Genomic DNA, 22704 nt, shown 5'->3' with positions numbered 1-22704 from the left:
TGGTTTTCAAAATATATATACCTCTGGGGTAATTTCGGCTTCTGGTTCGCTGATCAGTCTGTATTTCTTCCCATTCTGCAATAACTTCTGGCAAACAGGAGGCTTGTCAATTTTCATGAATTTCTTGGAGGAGTGCTTTACAGACTTGGAAATATCCTGAAGGTAGAAATAGGTTTTGGTTTTGAAATGCATCAGCAACAACTGTAAGGACTCTAAGCATCCAAGCAGTGCATGTGCTGCCCTGCATTATCTTCATTTCCCTGTACAAAATGACAGCAAGGGAGAAACTTTCACGGTGCTCTGAAAAGAAATGCCATAGAGGCGAATAAGGCACCTTTGATCTGCACTTCAGGCTTCTAGGTGCCCAAACATCTTTCTGCCAAAGCACTACAGCCAAAGCACCCACCCTGCATGGCACCTAAAATTTGCTTCTGAAGGATTTGAGAAAATTAAATTAGGGCTAGTGTTACACATTCGTATTGATTATATGCCAATGATGTGAACAGAGAGCAGCTACTTTATTGTCAACAGTTCTGCTTTACCCGAAGTTTGTTTCTACCCAGCACCTTACATGTTCCCATCCTTATTTTCACAACTGTCCCAGAGGGTTCCCTGATTTTATATGTATAGCTTGAATGCCCCAAAGAGGTTAAAGGAAACTTTGGCCCAGGCTCACTTGTAAAGCAGCTGAGTAGCTGAACATGAAATTTAGGTTTCCTGAAGACAAAGTTCAAGGAGTTCTTCCTATGTAGGGAAAAAAACAACCCAGGAAGGTGTAAAAACCAAACATCAACAGGAAGCACATCCTGCCTTTTAACCATGCTATGCTCCCTATCGTTCTAGTGGTGTCTTCCTCTACATTTGTTGATACAATCAGCCCCTCACCCCAGCTTCCCAGGAAGTACAGATAATACCCTTTTAATTACTTGTATTTACTTTCCTGAAATATGAACTTCATTAAATAATAGTACTTTATTCCAGGGTGCCTGGGTAGCTCAGTTGGTTAAGAGCTCGACTCTTCGTTTCGGCTCAGGCCATGATCTCATGGTTCATGGGTTCGAGTCCCAAGTCAGTGGGAAGTCTGCTTAGGATTCTCTCCTCCTTTCTCTCTGCCCCCCTCACCCCCTCATCCCCCACCCCCACCGGCTCTCTCTTGCTCTCAAAAAATATATATATATATTTATTCCAAATCCATGGTAATTCTACTTTAGATAGGGTTATTTTTATACTATTTTTAAGACTAGCTTCCCAACTGAAAGTATTAACTTTAGTAAGATTAAAGGAAGCATATTTTACCTTAGGAAGAAACTAAAAACCTATTACTTAATAGAATTTTTAAATTTTAATATATATTGCCAATTATAATCAATATAACTTACATTTCTAAAGCTGCGCAAACACTACAACCTAAAAACACTGGAAATAGGTAGTTTCATGTTGTAGGGGGCCAAGGGAAGGCTACCCCAAGATGGACTACTTTGGCATGAAGGCTATTTTGATTTAAAAAGCAATCAAGGGTGGGTAGGTGGGTGAAATAGGTGAAGGGGATTAAAGAGTACACTTATCATGAAGAGCCCTGTGTAATGTACAAAATTGTTGAATCGTATTGTACACCTGAAACTAATATAATACTGTATATTAATTATACTTGAATTTTTAAAAAAATTAATTTAAACAAATTTTTTGAAAAAGCAATCAAAACCCAGCAGATTCAGGAAACACTCTTTACCTCCCCTACAATTGCCTGAGGACCTTCCTCCAGGAAGAGAACTATCACCAGAGAAAACTACATTACGTGACATGAACCAGGTATGGTGACAGAGAGGAACCCTGCAAGGCCTGTTTCATCAAAGTCCTCTATGTTCCATTGCTTCTGAGGGGCCCAGCAAGCACTTGTTTACTAAGCATTTACTTTTTCATTTTCTTGCAAAGTGTATTCCTTCCCTTTGAAGTCCCAGAATGCTGCCCCCTTCTCCTTAGTTCACAATGACATATATACCTCATTTTGCCAGAGTGTCTTTGGAATTTCCACATCTGTGTGGATTCCCCATACATACAAAATTAAATTAGATTTTCTCCTGTTAATCTGTCTCATGTCAACCTGATTCTTGAAGGGCAGCCAGAAGGATCTTGTAGGGCAGAGGAACTTCTTCCTCCTTGTCAATGTAAATTCTGTAACTCAAACTACAACTCATCATTTTGTACACTTTATCACAGATCTTATGTTTATTTTCTTAACTTCTGTCAACTCTCATTTCAAATCTGAAAGGACAATTTTGAGTCATGGTTTTTTCTGTCTACTTTATTTATTTCAGTTCTCCATCCACCTCTAAACCATTACAATTGTACAGAAAATGGTTAATGGTATAACAGGAGATCTAACTGCCACAGCTCTAACTATGTAAGCATTCAGAAAGCAGGATAATCACCACATCCTGATTCTGGAAAACTGGTTCCATTATGAACACCCAAACCCCCACCCCTCAGGCCTCGCTGCCTTAAACACAGTTAAGTGGTTCATGAATATCTGCTCTACAAAACTCAGAATATGAACCACAGGCCAATTTTTATCCAAAAATTTCCTCTGCAATGAGTTAACCTGGGAAGTGGATCTTATGTGAGGAACTTTAGGCAAAGAGAAACCTCAAGTCATCCTACATTTGACCCAAAGGCCTCAAATGGCTCCCCCGTGTGTTCCAGAACAGGTGCTCCTCGAACTCTTAATGTGCACGCAAATCACCTGGGAATCCTGCCCAGTTCAGGCTCGGATTCTAGAGGTTTGGAGTGGGCTAGAGCTTTTGCATTTTACCAAGCTCCCTGCTGATGTCAACATTCCTGGCCCCCTGGGTCCCAGACCACATTTTGAGTAGCACGGCTATAGAAAACAAATGGCCTAGACTGTACATCAGCCAACCCTCTCCAAAGCCAGGCCTACTTGTCTGGGCCATCCTCATCTATGGAGAGCTACTTCCCCATCTGTTATCTTCTTGACACTATTTACACGTACAGACAACCATACCCCATAAACCTGAGGACTTGGCACACACCGAGGCACTGACCTTAGAACCTTATGCCAAATTAGACCCACAGTGGGGGGACACTTAAATGAACAGGGACAGGACCCACATAAACATGGCATAACGTTTGAACACAGAGTATTCAACATTTATTATTCATTTTCATTAACTTTACCTTGATGAAGGACTCATTATTGGTTGCTATGTACACTCGAAAAGACAAGGATGGATTATGGTCAATGGCTTTGTAGAGAATCACGGCCCCATGGTGGTATACTGTTTCTTCACTTTGAATAACAGGTCCCACCGGAGAAAGAGAGCTCACATGCCACTTGACATGGGTTGCAGAATGATCCACAGTGGATTCTAACGAGGCCCCAGAACTTTTAACATGTAAGACTTTGAACGTCATATTGGCATCATGGTCTGTTAAAGCACGAAGATAAATTAGTGTTCCAGGCAGTATACGGATGGCACACATACTCTTATATACACACATGCACACACTAATGAGACTTTTAGAAAACGAGTACTTACGACCCAAGCAGAGGGAATGTGGAAACTGAATGGAAGTAAGACAGTTTGGGTCACATTTAACATCAAACAAGGGTCCACCAACAATCCAGGGCTTAACAACCAGGTCTGCGTATTTGCTCCAGGACAAAACGCAATACTTGATGTCAACTTTTCTGTTAACCTCAAATATCAGGCCAGTTTCTGTGCACTGGTAAGTTCCCTCCGCGTCCAACTTTAGCCTGCATTGGACAGATAAGAACACCTGTTTAGGCCTAACATTTGGTCAGCAAAGGACTTTTTAAAATTATTTAGGTTTTTAATTTCATGCAAAAGCACTAATGAAATTCTACCACATTTTGAAGAAGCATCACTATCAAAGAAAACAATCCAAGTAGTTACATAAAATGTGTGAAATTAGTGATATTGCTTTGTGTTTCCCCTATTTGGGGTCATTTTTATGTACAAAGTTAAATTACTAATGATATTAAGTCTTCTGTATTCACAACTACTTACAAAAACTGTTCCCGGGAAAGGAGCCTGGGGGTCACTTGCTCATTCTGTTTCTGAAGAAAAAGTATACACACATATGCACATAAGCGAGTAATATATAAGTAAATGTTGTTTTCTTAAAGCAAACTAGGAAATCATACTTTATAATTAAAAGATACTTACATTTTCAGCATTACAGTGTTCACAGGAAGGTTGGATTTTATTAAGTTCTAAATAATAGAAAAAAGGTTTTACTTATATGAATGTGATTGGCATTTTCAAATAAAATTTTTTTATTTAATTTTTTTGTTATTTTAGAGAGAGCAGGGGTGAGGGGCAGAGGGAGAGAGAATCTTAAGCAGACTCCATGCTCAGTTCAGAGCCCAACGCAGGGCTCGATCCCACAACCCTGAGATCATGACCTGAGCTGAAGTAAAGAGTTGGATGCTCAACTAACTGAGCCACCCAGGTGCCCCTCAAAGATAAATTTTTTAATAAATATATGTGATATGACCAGATCACAAAATTCAAAAGTACATGCCCCTCAGCGATAACAAGATCTAAAAGAATATTTTGGAACATGTAAGTTTATACCTGAATGTAAATGATCCTTGGGCAAGTCTTTATCCTCCCACTCTTGCACTGTGAAAGAGATCATCACACATGTATTGGCACAAGTCATCCACAGGGTAAGTCATGTACTACTTAAGTACCCACCTTCAGCTTCCCAACTGACAGGAGTTTAAACATGTATTTAAACACTTGCAGGAGTTAATCCAATGACACATGACACATCATGTTTGTCAATCCCACTGCAGGTCTAAGGTGTGAAAATTAGCTTGAATGTGACTTCAGTGCACCCCATCTTGGCACATAAATCTTTATGTGATCTTTTTATGCAGCAGTGAAGGCTCTGTCCCCATCCTGCAAACCTGACCCACATGTCATGGGAGAGAAACAGAGGAAACTGGCAGGGTAAGCATATTGCCTGGTTCTTACCCTGAGCAGAAGCTTCCTCAGTGGAAGACTCTCCTGGCTCCCCATCTGTGGAGACAAGAGGGGCGTGAGCAATCTCTTCATTAGTTATTCCTCACCTAGGCCGGTGTCTCTCCTGGAGGGCTGCAGCCCCACTGAAGACTCCTTCGTGGCCCATCATAAATGCTTGGCTGGCGTCAGCCCTCAAGCTGTTAGAGATTAGCTTGGGAGAAAGGAATCAACATCCTATTTTAAGCATATTTAAACCGGAACTATTGTAAGACTCTCTGATACAGCATGCAGACTCCTTCCATATGGCTCAAGGCCCTATATGATCTGGCTCCCCATTACCTCATTTCCTGCCTGCCTCCCCACACCTACTGCCCTCCCGTCACTGCTTGCCATTTCTCCATCCCCAAAGCACACTCCTAACTCAGGGCCTTTGCCCATACTGTCTCCTCTTACAAAGGCTCATGCTACTCCTCCCCTCACTTCCTTGTGGTCTCTCTCAAACATCCTTGTATCTGAAAGGCTTTCCTGACAAACACATAAACACACACACACACACACACACACACACACACACTCCCCTGCAAGAGGGCCTGCCTGACATACTCACTCTTCGCCCTTCATTTTCCTTGAGGGCATCTCCCCAACCAGGTACACTGTACAGTTTAGTGTTTCCTGCTTCCTGTCTCTCTCCCTGCTAGAATGTGAGCTTCATGAGGACTGTATCTCTAGGGCCTGGTAAGCGCTCAGTGACTTTTTTCTGCATGATTACAATTCCATAATACAAAAATAATATTAAGAAAGGGAACAGACAAAGAAAAGAGAGAGAGAGAGAGAGGAGAGAAAGAGAGAGAGAGAGAGAGAGAGAAAAAGAAAGAGAAAAAGAAAGAAAGAAAGAAAGAGAGAGAGAGAAAGAAAGAAAGAGAAAAAGAAAGAAAGAAAGAAAGAAAGAAAGAAAGAAAGAAAGAAAGAAAGAAAGAAAGAAAGAGCAATAAGTTCTTCTATTATTTACACTGGCCACTAGTTGCATGAGCTTGGACTCTGCAGTTATATTACTAAGTCTCCCCATGCTTTGCCTTCCACATCTGTCAAATGGGGATTAGAATAATATCACCCCCAAAACTTAGGAACACAAATTACCATTCCCTAAGTGCTCCGTAAGTGTTAGATAACTATTATTAACTATTATTTTGCTCTGGTGATAAGCGGGACTCATTAAAAAATTCAAGAATTCTAGACAACAACATTGTCACTTATATTTTAAAGGTCTGAACAACCTTTGGGAGGGTCACCCCATGGGTAAGGCGCTCCTCAACACATATGCAAGGTCCTATGCCATCACCAATGCCCAGAAAGTACAGACGCTCCCCAGAAGAGCACTCCAGCCCAAGACACACAAGTTGCCTGATTCCTGGCCTACTGGGGCAGTATCCAGGGACCAGGGTTTACAAGACAGAAGCAGCTTTAAAAGAAAGCATTAAGGGGCTCCTGGGTAGCTCAGTCGGCTGAGTCTCCGACTTTAGCTCAGGTCATGATCTCACAGTTTGTGAGTTCAAGCCCCACATTAGGCTTTGTGCTGACAGTGCAGAGCCTGCTTGAGATTCTCTCCCTCTCTCTCTGCCCTTACCCGTTCGCGCTCGCTCTCTCTCAAAAATAAATAAAAACACACACAAAAAAATTAAAAAAAAAACAGCATTAAGATAAAGTGGCAAACAGAGACTATAAGTATTCAGAGTCCTGGACTCAGAACACTACAGATGTGAAATACCCAAACCCTACACCACACAATCCTCCAATCATATTTCCTTAGCTACTATCCTATGAAGGATCATAAAATTATAAATTATTTATGGGCTGTATATCTACATTGTATCTCATCCACACCCCATGTTTTTCTGCCTTGGGAGCAGAGAAAGGGAAAGAGATTCGAGAATCCTAACCAGCCCGCAAATACAGAGTCTCTGACCAGGTCTTCCCAGCCAAAGCAGAGAAAAGTGATGCAATTCTCCCCAACTTGTAAATCGCAGCTTCCCTCAATCCATATGACGAGGGTGGCCCCAGAGTTCATGCCCATGAGTAGAAAGCATATCCACTCATGAGGAGGGTGAGTGGGCCTGAGCTGCCTGCTAGCCCACAGAGGAGCAAATACTCCAAGGTGGCCTACCTAGTCTTTCCACCTGACCTGAGAATGGAGGTGAATGGGTGGGTACCTCTCTGATCTCTCCTCTAACGGGAAGGATAAAAACTCTCTTTTAACAAAGAGAATACTTTTGTGGGGAGGCAGGACCCCTTACATTACCTGGGGCTCACTCCTAGGACAAGCATCCTCAGCCAGCCCACAGAAGATGCGAGGCCACTTTCACTGCCAAAGAATACCAAGAAGTCTAATCCAGCCAATGGCCAGGGCTTGTGTCTTGCTCCACACACACCCTGCTGAGAACGACCGCACCCTCCCACCCAATTTTGAGCCTATCTTGAGCCTCACCGACTCCAAATGCCTTCCTCCTAGGTTGCCTGCCCTGGTGAGGCCCTGGGCCAGGCCTAGCTTCTGCAGCCTGAGCGTCCTGCCTCCAGACTCCGTACCCCTATGGCCCTTTACCCAGTTATTACCAGGGATAACATCAGAGACCTGATCCCAATGCACAGCTCTCTAATTTCATTTCTATCTTAAACCATTCTATAGAGGCTAGACTTTTGACTGCATTTTTAAAGGATGAAAATCATCCATAATGTATAGAGACCTGAGGCACACATTTTTTCTTTATAGGTATCAGCATATGACATCTCTGCAAGGGTGATACACAGATTATTACAGGTTCTTATCAATGCATAACACGATTGCAAGAAACTTACAGTTACTATCACAGGTTCCCCACTGGGAAGCTGCAGAGAGAATCAGGTTCTACACAGGACTTCCGAGTGAAGTGATTTCATTTATTTAATAGTATTACAAAGGAGCCCTCTGACTGCCTTGCTACAGTGTTCATGGGCAGATCCCAGTCTAAGAACTGGGAAAAAAATCCTACAGTAAAATAAAATCACTTAAAATAAAAGCTTAGTCACTTACAAAACTCTTGACCAAAACCGTATTTTATATTTAGAATCCATGCCCCTCAAGTGGTTTCATACTCAAGTTGCTCACAAATAACTAGAATGGCATGCCAGGAGACTCTAAACCACAAATGGTACATTTGCAGCAGCAAAGAGTTCACTCTGCTGTAATCTGTGAGCAGCGACCACCACAGAAGGAAGCCAGGCCCGCTTGTGGCCGCACTGTAGATTGCGGTCAGTGCAGATCAAGAACATATGCCACGTACTGTTAGTGCAGGGAGCTCAAATTTGCAAAACGCTTACAGAAATTTCCCAATGTTTAACTTAATTTTGCATATTAAAAGATAAAGAACAAGCAGTTGGCAACAAAGGCGATCCTTCCCTTTCTTCCTTTCAACAACAAAAAATAAAATTCAGAGGAAGGATATACTTACTTGTTTTTTCTGGTTCTGGTTCCTCATTATCTACAAAAAAAAAAAAAAAAAAGTCTAAATCAAATTCTCTTGACAACCAAGAGGAAACCCGGGCTAATGGGAGAATAGGTAAAATGTTTGCCTTTTGCCAATAGCAACCACTTCCTGTCTTTCTTCTTCAGCTCATCCTGTTCGGCCGCTTTGCTTGCCAGCTAGAAAGTATTTACCATGGAAGTATTTTTTTTCAGGACTTCACAAAACCACACTAGTAATGTGTCCTCACACCGTATAAGGGATGTATGCATTAGTTTAAAATACAAATAAAGGTTCATATGTTTAACTAGAATTCTATAACTTAAAAAAGACATATGTGACTCACCAGATTCACTTTCAGAGCTGTCCTCAGAACTGCTGTCCTCAGAACTGCTGTCCTTTCCTGAATAGAGGCATATGCCGGGGAAGTACACAGTGAACAAAAAATAGGAACTATTTTTTTTAATTCTGGTTCTGTGAAGTAATTTCTACATATTATTTTTTTTAATTTGAGAGAGAGAGAACCTCGAGCAGGCTCCATGCTCATCATGGAGCCTGACAAGGGGCTTGATCCCACGACCCAGGGATCATGACCAGCGCTGAAATCAAGAGTTGTACACTCAACTGACTGAGCCACCCTGGTGCCCCGTATTTATATATATTATAAAACAGATTCAAACTCAACTAATTTCTTCTTAATTTAATAAATTCTTACTGAGTCCAAAACTACAGTTCATATAAAAGGGGGCTGATTTTCCTTTGGAAATGGATAAAATATACTTTGATTGTTTAAGTGGGAGCTCAAATCACACTTTGCCTGCAGTAATCATTTTATTTGGTTGTCACTCAAGTCCTACCCAGCCTTGACTTGCCCTTACTGCTCCTGTCTTCCTCCTATACTTGCACCTCTGGACAGCTCACATGCACAAGTTCAATGACACAACAGTGCAGAATTCTGGAGAGTAAATGCCACTGACTGAAGCATAGGACAAACTCAGTCCACACTATGCAACTACTTCTGGAAAGAGTAGTCCCCAAGAATGGGGACCTTGTGTCCTTGGTCTCCTTCCACTTCCTCACCCCCAACTCAGTGTCTCAGCCCATTGCAATCAGGCTTCTGTTCCCACCACTAGTTAGGAATCCTCTCCGTGATGTCCCTGAAGGACCATGAACCCCCAGAAAATGACTCCCACAGGTAGACACCTACCACCCCCTCTCACATGGCGCTCCCGTGAGGTCGGTCCTGGCTCTCCTACCTCTCTGCGTGCCCTCCGCCCACCCTGCAGTTCCTCTCTGCCACCCCCCAATTACTAACGCCCCAGCCTCCACTCCCCATTCCCAGCCTCCTTTCCACCTTAAGAGCCCTCAATCGCACCCGCTTCCCAATTGGATTCCAACCTCCACCTCCAGGGGCACCCTGACTCTCCCAGCAGACCCCAGAAGCGCCCGAGGCCTAATCTGTTGGCCAGGTTCAGCCCCCACTACCAATCCGCATTCTCTCCTCCTCCCAGTTTGCAGACACTGCCCCAGCCCCCATGCAGGATCAGGATTCAGCAAGCACATACACGGAAAGTTATTAGCATCACTCTCAAATCCTCCCTCCCTTCATCCAGAACAAAGGATTGGCAGCAGTTACATGGAGGAAAGAAAAGATTTGAGAATAATGATGAGAACAATAATGATGGTAGCTAAGAGCGGCTTTGAGTGTTCCATGTGCCAGGCACATCGATATATATATTCACGTATTTACATGTATTTACTCATTTTGTGTATATATACTTTACATATACTTATATAAAATGCTTTACGTATATTTACACATTAATCTTCACAACTGTCCAGTGATGTAAGCTGAGGCCAGTTAATTTACTTAAGCAAGACCACCACCTCCATACCATCCTCCCCTTCACCCCCCCCCCCCCAACTCCAGGCCAGGAAGTCTGGAGTTAAGATTTCAACTCAGGCAGTCTGGTGGGAACCTGCACTCTCAACCATGTTGTTAGACTTACACACATGCTCATTATTACTTCAGCAGATCAACCCCCAGGAGCTGGTGACTAACTGGATGTGGGTGTAGAGGGGAAGTAGGAGGCAGGTTCCTGCATGAGAGGATGCCTGAGTGGAGGGTGAGGCACTGACTGTGTAGGAACAGGTGCTAGGAAATCAACTGATGGGACATGGCCTTGGTCCTCCAGGGCTGGAAGCATAGAAGAGTGATTTTCAACCTTGGCTGCACCATGGAATCACCTGGAGAGCTTTCCCAACACATCCAAGCCCAGGACTCAGACACTCCCTAGACCCTCTGATTTAGCTGGTCTGAGGTGGGGCCTGAATAGCAGTATTGATCTTTAAAGTCCCCAGATGACTGCAATGCGTAGCCAGGATTGAGAACCACTGGGCTAGAATCAATCTATTTTAATTACTCCCCTGCTCCCCAAATTTGAATGTTCCCCAAATAGGATGATTGCCACTCCTTCTCCAAGCCTTTACAGATACCTCCCCGTTGCATGGAAGTCTCTTTCCCAGGCCCCAGGTCCAGAGTTCCCAGGGATCCATTAAGACCTAGCCCCAAGTCACTTCTGCTGAAAGTCTCCCTCACCCCGCCAAGTTAGCCATGCCTCCTCTGTGATCTACCCTATCACATTTATCCGACTGGCAAACCGAGGTCTGGAGGTCCTCCAAGGTCCCTGGAGGACCACGGCTGTGTCTTATCACCTTGATTCGCCAGTACCCATCCTGACACAGACGCTCAATGCATGAATGCACATATGCCCAGCTTAAAAGTACCAAGCAGATGGAGACAAGCCTCATAAGTCAGTTCTCTTGCTTATTAAAACTGCCACCTACCAATCTTGAGTGGTTTGGCTCCTTCTTCGGTTTCTTCTTGACCCCCATGGAAGGAGGCTGGCTTGCAGGCCAACAGCCAGTGAACGCCTGAATGGAACAAAGTGGCTGCAGTCAATAAATAATCATTTTCTAAGACTTCAAATGTTTTATACAGTATAGATTAAGTTTTTTAATAACTCAACAATGACTTAGAGTACCATACCTTTTTCTTCTGAAGAGGCATTGTGATGATCATCACTAGAGCAAGAAAAGAAAAAGACTTTTAAAAACAGATACTAGAAGCGCCTGGGTGGCTCAGTTTGTTAAGCATCTGACTCTTGATTTCAGCTCAAGTCATGATCTCATGGTTTGTGAGGTTGAGCCCCACGTCAGGCTCTGTACTGAGCATGCAGCTTGTTTGGGATTCTCTCTCTCCTTCTTTCCTGCCCCTCCCCTGCTCATGCACTTGAGCCCTCTCTTTCTCAAAATAAATGAATAAACTTAAAAACAGGATACTAATTTTACATAAAATAATTATGAAAATCTTCAAAATGATCATTATACTATGCTTCTCCAGAAATGTTGCAAATTAAAGAACTCTCTCCTTCCCCAATAGATTTCCTGGCCCTCTCACTCTCCACCTATGGCCTGACTCCATGACAAACACTCAATGGAGCTTATCAGGTGTGCACCTGATGGACTTTTTGTCCTGTCACACCCTGGGGAGACATCACAGCACCTTTAAGATTCACAGTATTGCCCATCCACGCCCAGCCATCTGGCTTTCCTCTGTCACCTCTCCAGGAACACAATCCTAACTCCAATCCTGCACTGGCCTCTAGACCCTCCATCCAGTTCGGTGAGTCACCCTCCTTCTCCCAGGTCGTCTCGCTCTACCCTCCTTCTCCCAGGTCGTCTCGCTCTGCTTCTCTGGCCTCCTCCCTCAGATATGGCACTCTGAGTACTGAGGGCGCACATAGCTCCCCCGTAAGTAGGTCTCTCCTTTGTCCTCACCAATGCTGAACTCTCTGTGCCCTACATGCAGCAGTCTCACAAGAGAACACATGATCTCCACTCTCCTCCCTATTTTCCCCTAGACTCAAAGCCACCTGGCTGCTGCTCTCCCACGTTACCAGTGACTACTGCCCAAAAGACCCAGTGGGCCTCCTCAGTCCTTAGTGACCACTGTCTCATTAGACCAAGGTGACAGGCTTCTCCACAGCTTCCACGTCCCTTCTTACCTGGTCTGCCACCACTTCCCACCTCCCCTGTTGCAGTGACCTCTCTTCTCTGTGTGCTTCATCCCCTGGCCCTATCTGCTCCAGCCTCTGGAGCATCGATGTAACCCGGAAGCACATCTGTGCACCCTCCTCTTCCCACTCCTCACACTGCCTCGGGGCTCACCTTCATGCCAACATTTCAGATCCTAAATCCGCACCTCCTTCCCAGGCCTCTCCTTGGAGTTTTAGGTGCCTGGGACCTGGTGGTCACTTCAGCACTTTAAATTAAATACGGTCAGCACTTAACTAATCGTTGCTTTCCCTCTTCATGAAAACCTGCTCCTCCTGATCTGCCTTTGCAGAGAATTCCATCCCTAGATCACCCACCTGGAACCAGCCAGCACCAGCTCCTGCCCCCTTTTCCTCATCGGGCAGCTGGTCCTTGTCCTCCTGAGCCTCCCTCTATATATCTCTCCAATCTGCCCCCTCCTCAACACACGCTGTCTCTATCTCAGTTCATGTGTGTACTCACTCACTGGGGCGCTCTCTCTCTCTCTCTCTCTCGCTCTCTCTCTCTCTCTCATTGGTTCTCACCACCTGGTTAGCTGATTGTAATTTCCTCATAAATATTATATATAACTACAGTCTCACTCTCTTGGCTTACCCATCATGTGACCATCAGTGAGGTCTAATCATGTCCTTGTTTACACCCTTCTGTGCTTCTCACTGCTTTGTGGCTAAAGCCTAAGTTCCTTAGCAGGGCACACAAGGACCTCCACCCTGCTCCCTGGTCTCCCACCCTAAGTGGTCCCCCAGAGTGAAAGATCTTCAGTGTCCCAAGCACACCCTGGCTAACACACACACACACACACACACACACACACACCTCACTCTATCATTATCCCCCACACAGGGTCACTGCCTCTGGCCTTCCAAGTCATGTACCCCAACTTTGGGTGCTCCATGGACACGTGCTATGATGTTAGGTCACCCCCTGGAGTTGTAAGTGCATGTAAATGACACCCTGCCCTCCCGTTGATGTCAAAACTCCTACTCATCCTTTAAGAAGAGCACTTCTCGAAGTATGGTCTGAGGAACATTAGAACTATGGGAGGTGACTTCCAAAAACAGTTTTTCTGGGCCCACTGAATCAGAATCTTTGATGATTCTGAAGAAAACAATGATGCTATTTGCACTTAGAGTGTTTAAAATCTTTATTTTCTCATTTAATCACCCCAATAAGCCTGTGAAGGCCATTTTACAAATGCAGAGAGTGAGGCTCAGACAGGTTACTTAACTCCCTCAGGGCCACAGAGCTAACAGCTAGAAAAGCAGCACTTGACTCTAGGCCATTAGAACTTCTAAGCCCATGTACTTGCCTGCTACCAGGCCTTCCGTCACTGCCCGCCACTCCACCCCCAACCCTCAACCCTGGTGGTAAACTGAGGGTGACGACGGCTAAAGCAGTAGCAGACCAACCGCTTTCCCTTCCCTCCTCTTCACCCCCAAGTTATTTGGGATCCCAGACGTGGTAAACCTCCTCGACTCAAGATTTTACACTGGTAAGCTTCCCCAAGTATTTGCTATTTCCCAAATTCCACGACTCTAGGAGATACACACATTCTCATTTTCAGACTTAACTCCTCTCATTTTTTAATCCTCAACTCCTGCTCAAAAGGTCGGGCGGTGGTGGTGATCCTGTAATTGGGAAATGCTTCAAGAAACTAAGAATGGCTAAAATATGGTCTTTAGTGAGACGCATAAAAGAACAAGTCAACCATTACATCTTTTTTCCTCTAGACTCATGCCTCTTATAATGCAGTCGCTATGCTTTTTAATTTGAAAATAATTATGCGAACATGGATTGAAAGTTAGCCATTCATATTGCACAAAATATGCCTGGTTAAAACCCACTTCTGTGTCCTCAACAAAACCATGCTTTCCTCTTCACTAGCGCTTTCATTTTCCCCTTTCTACAGCTGCTTATCTCTGTTTCCAGACATATATACATCTACTTAGATATTAGAACTTTTGCTAAAACCCAGAAAGCCTCTGTATAAAATCCTTTATTTTCTCCATGAAGTGGATGAGAGTGAGTGGTGTCTGAGATGAGATTAGTGGCCAGACACTCAGGGGGAGCAGCTCAGGGGGAAGGGCTTAGACCCGACGAGGAGGAACCCGCCCGCAAGGCAGCGCACCTGCCCAGTCCAGCCACGTGGAGGAGGCAGACCCTAGTGGACCCACAGGGCTCCTTACCACTACACGAATGCTAGGTCCCCACACTCTCTTTTGCCATGTGCATTGCTCTAACGTAAAACCACAGCAACCATCGAGAGATAGCACCCATTCCATATATTCTCAGTGTAATTCAGGGACTGAAGATAAGTTGGAAAGGGGCACAGACATTTACTTAGCATTTAAAGCTCCTTAAATTTTGATCTGGACTTAATCATTATTATTAGGTAAAATTTTATTGCAGTTCCAACATCAACATCAAATATAAATGCTGCCTCATACCTATGAGCTTCCCAGGATTAGTACAGCCCCTTTCCCTTACAGGAGGGGGGGAAACAAACAAAAACACCCTGCATCTTGGCACAGTAAAATCCCTGAGCTGCTACAGGACTGAAAGAACAGGCTTGAAACCTCAAAGGGCTGATATTCAATGAGGGTATTTATTGCATGTTTGTTGGGAAATGTGGATAATATTAAAATATGTGTGGCCACCCACGTGGCTCAGTCAGTTAAGCGTCCAACTTTGGCTCAGGTCATGTTTCATGTTTCATGAGTTTAAGTTCGAGCCCTACATTGGGCTTGCTGCTGTTGGCACAGAGCCCGCTTCGCATCTTCTGTCCCCCTCACTCTCTGCCCCTCCCCAGCTCATCCTCTCTCAAAAATAAATAAATCTTTAAAGATAAAATAAAATAGTAAAATATGTGCAAATGGATAAAACCAATTATTGTTGGAATTAAGTCACAGCTGCAACGAAATGAAACCTGAGAGCAACACCAAATTCTCACATGGGTGCAGTTACCTTAAAAGTTCCAAAGCGCTTTCAAACTCATGAGAGCACCAGCTCCTCATACCAGCTCTGCCAGGAAGCAGGAAGCAGGGCCAGTACTGCCATCCCCACCTGCAGATGAGGACACTGCCGCTCGGGAGGTATTGAGTCACTTGGCTGAGCCGGCACCGGCTGGTGAAGGGTGAGATGCAACTAGAACTCAAGAATCCTAACCTCTGAGGAAGCCCGTTCTCCAACCTCAGCACCCGGCTTGACTCTGTGCCACCTGGACAGGTTGATATCAGGCATCGGAATGATTTCACCCAAATCTGGCTCAAGAAGTAATAATTCTCCACTTAATTTGTTTTTAACAATCCTTAAGGTAAAAATAAAACCTTAATATGACAATGGCCTGTATTTATTAGATGTTTACCGTGTACTGGAAATTCAGCCAAAGACTTGGCATGCGTCGATCAGAGCTTATTTAATCATCACGACAATCTTTCAAGTGCCGGTCACTGGACTAGCATTATCTCCATTTCACAGGTGAGGAAATAACACTCATAGATCTTGAGTAACTTACCCAAGAATCCGGGTCCATCTGATTGCAGAGCCCAAGCTTTTATCAATACCTTTTTACAACCAAAAGCAAAAAATTCTGCCAAGCAGATGACAGAGCACCAGTCTCTCTTCCTACTAAGGTTCCTACTGCCTGTGAAGGTAATTTTCAAATATAGGAAAGACTTTTTTGGTATAATTAAATCCATAATAAGCCCCAAATCCTCCTCTAACTAACTTTTCACCAGAATGAAACCAACCAGTATCTTACCCCTTTCAGCCCCTATTAACCTTCTAGAAAACGGACCATAAAAAGCAAAGTAAAACCTATAAGCAAATGGGTTAAGGAAAGTGGAAAAGAGTTTATGTTAGCCACAAACTAGAGTTAATCATGAAATAACTATATTTCCTAGGGAATAACCCCAATGCAATCAATATTCTCTGTAATACAGATTTCTTTTTTATCAACTCAAATTAACAAACATCTAATTATTTACCGTACAACAGGTGCTGTGCTAGGCAGAGGGGATATAAAAGTAACACAAGACACATGAACTTTGTTCCCATGGAGCACCCTAATGGAGAAGGGAGACTAATCAGAAAACAAATATATATGTATATGATGCCAGAAGAGCAAAATAAAAACATAAGCTATAGGTTAGCCCAGAGCAGGCTATGAGAACAGGAAGAACTGAGCTCTGATGCTAAGATCACAAGCATGTGACTAACAAAACAGCCAATTAAACCATGATGCTAAGGCCATCTTGCATTTTCAAAGAGTGCTGCCTCCCCACAAACAGAATCCTCTAGTTGTTAGGCTCAGAAAAAGCTGCAAATGAAAGGAACCCACAGGATCTTCCAATCCAATACATCATTTTACAAGAGGAGATGGGAACCTAGGAGAGGGTACGTGGATAAATAACCAAAATCACACAACAAGTTATAAGCAGAGACAATCTCCCAACTTGTCTCAGGTCTTGGTTTTCTCATCAATTCACTCATTCAACTAACACATGTGGAGTATGTGCCAGATACGAGTAAACAAAGCAACAAAACCCATCAGCCTGATGGGGAAGCCTGACTTCCTGTATCTGAGACAAAAAGTGCTTTGAGAGAATGACAAGAGAGCTCCTCTATGATTGAGGAATTGGGGAGGGCTCCCTGGGAAAGTGACATGTAAGCTGGGCCACAAAGGACAAGTAGAAATGGACAAGAGGGAAGAAATGGGAGTAGTGGGGGCAGCTCCTGTCTGAGACAGGAAGGAGTTGATCAAGGTCCAGGAACAGGGGGAGAGCAAGTGTGGTCAGAGGGAAAGAAGCAGGAGATGAGGAAGGTCAGGGAGGTGGACAAATCCTAACTCTATAACCAAACTGATAGCAACTGCCAGGATGCAAAGTGGCAATTATTCAGTCTGCTGAGTAGTCTCTGCATTTCCACCCTGGGAAGATTTAAAACTTGAAAGCGGAGGAAGAAGTCAATAGTACAGGTCCCCAAACCCACTGTCCTCAGCATCTCACATGGGGACTTGCCTAAACTTGTCAGAACCGACCCCCTGACAACTTGCAGGTTCACACACTGCTTGTATTGAGCCCAGAAGCCTAAGACTTTCTCTAAAGAAAACCTCAGTCCCCCAGACCACAAGAGCCAGCCAAGCCCAAGGCCTTGTAGTACTAGGTGACAAAAACCTTCCAGGGGGTTACTTATTCTTAAAGCACACTCCAGGGAAACTGCCTTCATTCAGAACTGTGCTCTAGAAGCCAACAGTCCCCCTCCATACAAGCCAGGACAGAAAGACTTCCTCTGAGGCAAGCCCTCCACGACTAGCCCTGGGGTAGATGAAAGACTCAACAAAGGGAAGGTAGAGAGAGGAGGGCAGGAGAGATGTGGGTACCCTGGGCCACCAGCTGTCCATCCCTTTGGGGATACTTCCCAAACCAAGCTGGTTTCCCATCATGACCTAGTTTCTTTTCTTCTTTCTTTTCTAAAGATCACCACTTCCAATCAGCTTACTCACGAAAGAAGCCATCCCACGTTTTTTTTTTTTCTTCTATGTTTAGGTCACTGAATGAGAACACAGTCTTCAGTCCCTCCAAAGGTACTTAGCGCTAGCAAAGATGAAAAATCCACAGGGCTGGCTCACCCAGCCGGCTCCTTCACCTACCCCTATCCCTCTTTAGGTTACTCCAATAGGAAAAAATAATGGTGAAACTGGTAGGCCTTTGGGTATCGAAAGGCTGAAGGATTGATTGCACATTTTTTGTAGTAGCCAACAACTGGAAACTACCATGCTCATCAAGAGTAGAATGGATCAAAAAACACGATACAATCGTAAAATGGAATACTGTAAACAATGAAAAGGAAGGAACTACTTACACACAACAATGTGGATCACTCTCACAAATGTAGTGTCACACAAAATAAGCCAGGCATGAAGATTATATGCCGTATGATTCTATGTTTATAAAGTTTACAAACAAGCAAAATTAAGCTCTCTTTCCTTTAGGGAGGAGAAATACGACTATGAGGGACTGGAGAGTGAGAGGGGCTTTGGGGTGCCATGTTTTAGTTCTTGACCTGGGTTGTGTTTACATAGACGTGTTCGCTTTGTGATATGTCACTTAAGAAGCTTGTGTTTTCTACATGATTGTGTACACGCACCCACCCACCCACGCACCCACATACACACAAAGGATTTTCATCATCTTCGGAAAGGAAAAGTAAAGTATTTAGAACTTCAGCTTTACAGGCCACAGTTGTGAATGGAGGATGACCCCGGCTGGTGCGAGAACAAGGTAAACCAATGCTAAACTGCATTGGGGATATGGCCTAAAAGGCAGCTATGGGGTGACAGGAATTGGGGGGAACAGTTTTGAGGTTTATTCCCTTCTTCCTTCTTATAACTATCAATGAGAACTTTGCATAATATACTCCAAAGGGAAGTGGGGCCAGCAGAGAAAAGGACTGGAACCAAGCTAGAACATTTCTAACAGTGAGAAGAGAAGGAGGGTAGGCGGAAAAGAGAAAGAAATCGTAATTGCCCGGGGTGGACAAGAAGGACAGCTTGCCTGAGCTGACGATGTATGCGGTAGGGGAATTCCCATGAGTCAGCCCTGGAGAAGGAATCACTTCTCTGTTCCCCTCCCTGAGCCAACAACATCTGATATACACCTGGATTAATGGGGTTATTGCACTGCTCTGCTGTAATTTATTTACAAGTCTGGGAACTGAAAAGAAACAAAAAGTTGTGAGTTAGGGCATGTGTATAGCCAAGGATTCCATATCCCCAGCATCCAACACATGGTTTGGCATATAATTTGCACTGAAAAAAAAAGTTCACTGACAAAGAAATGAAAGAATATGGTAGACATAGAGATTCTCTATTCCTCAGTATTTAACAAATCTATAACAAACAGCTTACAATGCCAAAAATGTGAGAATGGAATCCTGTGCAGCTACTAAAAATTACAAGCAACAATAGCCGTCATCTGTAGGGTGCTTTACATAAGTTTACAGAGACAATTTGCACCTCACCCTTGTCTGATACAGAATTATACCAACTTTGTTGCCATACTGAAACATGAAAATGACACATTAGCAACAATCTCCCTGAGAGGCCAGAAAGATCAGAGATGGTGAACTAACAGGTTTTCATGGAAAGAGGTGGGGCGGGTCCATATCTCACAGAAATACCAGGAAGGGCTCGTATTTCTGGGTGGCCAGCAGAAAAGTTCAGTTAGCTCTGTTTGTGTAAATAACTGTGTTAATTTCACATACTATATTTCATTTCACTTCCTCTCTTTATTGTTTTCTTTTGGGGGGGACTTTACTTTTAGCCATAATTTAATTCAAAAGTTCTCTTTAACAATTATTCCCAAGACTTACTGTTGGGTGAAGCCCTCTAAAGAAGTGTTTTTGATGTTCAATGTGGACTCAGTCTGTGTCCCACTGTGGTTTTATTCATGAGCCTTACGTCAAGAAATCAAATAGTAAAACCTATCTGCACACAGACTTTTCCGGGCTGCCTTGCTGATTGCAACAGTGTTTTAAAGAAAGGACAGTGGCAGAAAAACAAACCTCTCTCCACCCTGTGAGAAACTGGGCCTAATGTTTAATGATTCACAAAAAACTGAAGTCGTGGACACTTTAAACCTTGGCAGTCTCTCCTTGCTCTAGTTGTTCGTGCAGAAACTTTGTTGTGCAGCAGTGACTGTCCTAAAACAAAATTTTCTGCAGACTGAATCTTTGCTGAGCGTTTCTGCCTACTTGGGGTCACTTCCTGCAAGCACTTAACTGCAATTGAGAGGATTACCTAAAGTATATATTTCACAAACCGCCCATCACATGCCTTACTGAAACACTACATCCAATGCTAAAAGCCTCCTTTTGCAGATGACAGTAACTCTGGAGAACACGACCACAATACCGTTAGAGCGTCCCAAAACTAGCTCTTAATAAACATTCCCATGTAAAAAGCAGCTGCTTTTAAAGGTCTGTGGAACGCTGGTGACAAACAGAGGCACTGGCTACCTTTACAATAATAGAAATCCTTCAGGCTTATACTGATTTGAGCCTTCTGTGCGTGAGGCATTGTTTTAGTGCCACATTGGGCATGACGGACTGCCTGCCGGGGGTAGAGCCTCCACACAAGGGCAAAGGGGGGCGTTAAGGGAACTAATCCTGCCCTCGATTCAAGCCATTTTAAAGCTAGGGAGCCCAAGCGCAGACAGTGCTCAACAAAACCTCGGACATCCGCCCGGAGCCACCGCCCAAGTCCTCCTCCAGGTGCAGAGGGTGCAGGGGCTCCCGAGAGCGGAAGCCCAGGAGCTAGGGGCAGATGAGGACAGCAGAAACCCAACCTCGGGGGGCGGAGAGTCACCCGCGGAGGCGGGAAGAGCGCGAATCCGCCCGCGGGGAGCAAGGGGGCGCTGCAGCGCCACCTGCCCTCCTCCGCACCCGCAGGCCTCCCGCAGCCGCCTCCACCAGGAGGATGTGAATAAATCGGGCCCACCTGACACCGCCGCAGCGCCGGGTAGCTAGGTGCCGGGGGAAAACGCGGCAGCAGGGAGCTGCAGCGCCGCCTGTAGGCCCCGCCTCCGGGCCTTGAGCGCGGGGCCTCGGGAGCTGCGCGCCGCCGCCTCTCGCGCGGGCACCTGCGCGCGACCCCGGCGCCGCCTGCCTTACGCAGGTGCGGTGCAGTGCACCCAGACCCCCGGCCAGGGATAGAGGGCTGGGGTAGAGCATGGGGGGAGCCAACGCTCCCCCCATGCTCTGTGCCCGCGCGGGGCAGGCGGCGCCACCGAAGTGAGCTTTGTTTGTGTGGCCGGAGCGGGGGTGCCTGGACGGGAGTGGAGCCCTCGCCCCCTCCCCCGCAAGGGCAAGGACAGAGCCCCGGGAGGGGTGGGGGTGCTCAAGGGGGCAGAGCTTCTGTTGCAACGCGTCGTTGTTGGGCCCAGCCGGCCCCCATCCCGCTCTGCCCTTTCTCCTCGAATCCCCCGACCTCCGCAGATGCGCTCACCTGCTCTCCACGACCCCCACGCCGCGGCTCATCGTCGCTCTGCCGCTGGGAGGGGGCGCCACGCGCACTCCAGGCTCCGCGCTCAGTGCAAGCCGGGGCGGCTGCAGGAGGGGCTCGCGTGCTGAGCGCTGCCCGGCACACTCGGAGGCTGCCGACGCTGCGGGGGGAGGGAAGAGGGCGAGCGAGAGCCACCGGGGGAGGGGACTGACTGGGAGGGGGTGCCGGGCGCGCATCCGCAGCTGCAGCCGCAGTCTGAGGCTGCCGGGGCTCCGGTAACGGAAACGCACGCTTGCCAGCGGCCCGCGCGTGCACACTGGCGTGCACACCAGCGTGCACACTCGCACACTTGCGCAAATCCTCCTAGCCTTTGCTGCTTGTCGGCGCCCTTGCCCTAAGGGAACTCGGCTTGATGAGACTAAGCTGAGGCTTCTGTGAAGGAGAAGGACAAGGGCCATTCTTTCTGGAGGGATCAGAGAACTCATGGCACCATGATTAGGGTTAGCTACTCCTGTATCTGGGAATTTTCACTGGGGACCACGAGATACCCGCCCAAGGTGTTCCCCGATTTGCTTCTTAAGATCTATAATCCCCCTGAAATTCTAGGTCAAGTTTTGTATCCAAAGTATGGGTGCCTGGAGTGAGGTGCCACAGCTTTCATCCGATTAACAGCTGCGTGACCCGTCCCCCCCCCCCCAAAACCGTGAAGGTGTATGGATTAAATCAGCGGTTCCCAAACTTTGCAATGCATTAAATCACCAAGGGAGTTGTTTGTTTGTTTGTTTGTTTGTTTTTTAAATCGCAATGCCCCAAGTAGTATCCCGCACCAATTAATTCGGTGAAGTGGGACTCAGGCATCAATAAAGTTCCCACGTGATTCCAAAGCTCGGGAAAGTGTGGGAACCACTGCTTAGACTGTTGGTGACCCTCACCACACTGTTCTCTTTCATTCCATTTTTCAGTATGGTTGCTCGTCTGTCTTACATGAAGTGGTGGGTGTCACAGGCTCTAGCCCAGGTCTGGCTCTCAGTAGTGCTCGCTATAGGGTTATTCAGGAAGGCGGCAAAGGCAGAATCCAGGATGG

General features: G+C 45.5%; 1 protein-coding gene across 1 annotated transcript in view; it reads right to left on the bottom strand.

Moving 5' to 3' along the window:
- The window catches only part of LOC122229323, a 45289-nt gene extending 23184 nt beyond the window's left edge, over positions 1-22105 (bottom strand). The window contains exons 1-12 of the mRNA XM_042954369.1: positions 21624-22105; positions 11553-11587; positions 11351-11437; positions 8850-8906; positions 8492-8521; positions 5022-5066; positions 4617-4664; positions 4206-4252; positions 4047-4096; positions 3555-3772; positions 3193-3443; positions 22-156 (exon numbers count right to left, since the gene is read on the bottom strand). Coding sequence (XP_042810303.1) covers positions 22-156; positions 3193-3443; positions 3555-3772; positions 4047-4096; positions 4206-4252; positions 4617-4664; positions 5022-5066; positions 8492-8521; positions 8850-8906; positions 11351-11437; positions 11553-11587; positions 21624-22105 — 1485 coding nt within the window. The remainder of the gene's footprint in view (positions 1-21; positions 157-3192; positions 3444-3554; positions 3773-4046; positions 4097-4205; positions 4253-4616; positions 4665-5021; positions 5067-8491; positions 8522-8849; positions 8907-11350; positions 11438-11552; positions 11588-21623) is intronic.
- Positions 22106-22704: the final 599 nt, after the last annotated feature.

This window comes from Panthera leo, chromosome C2 (assembly GCF_018350215.1).
Source record: "Panthera leo isolate Ple1 chromosome C2, P.leo_Ple1_pat1.1, whole genome shotgun sequence".
Classification (NCBI taxonomy): Eukaryota; Metazoa; Chordata; class Mammalia; order Carnivora; family Felidae; genus Panthera; species Panthera leo.
Note: the sequence above shows the minus strand (reverse complement) of the source record. Positions and strands in the feature narration are given on the sequence as shown.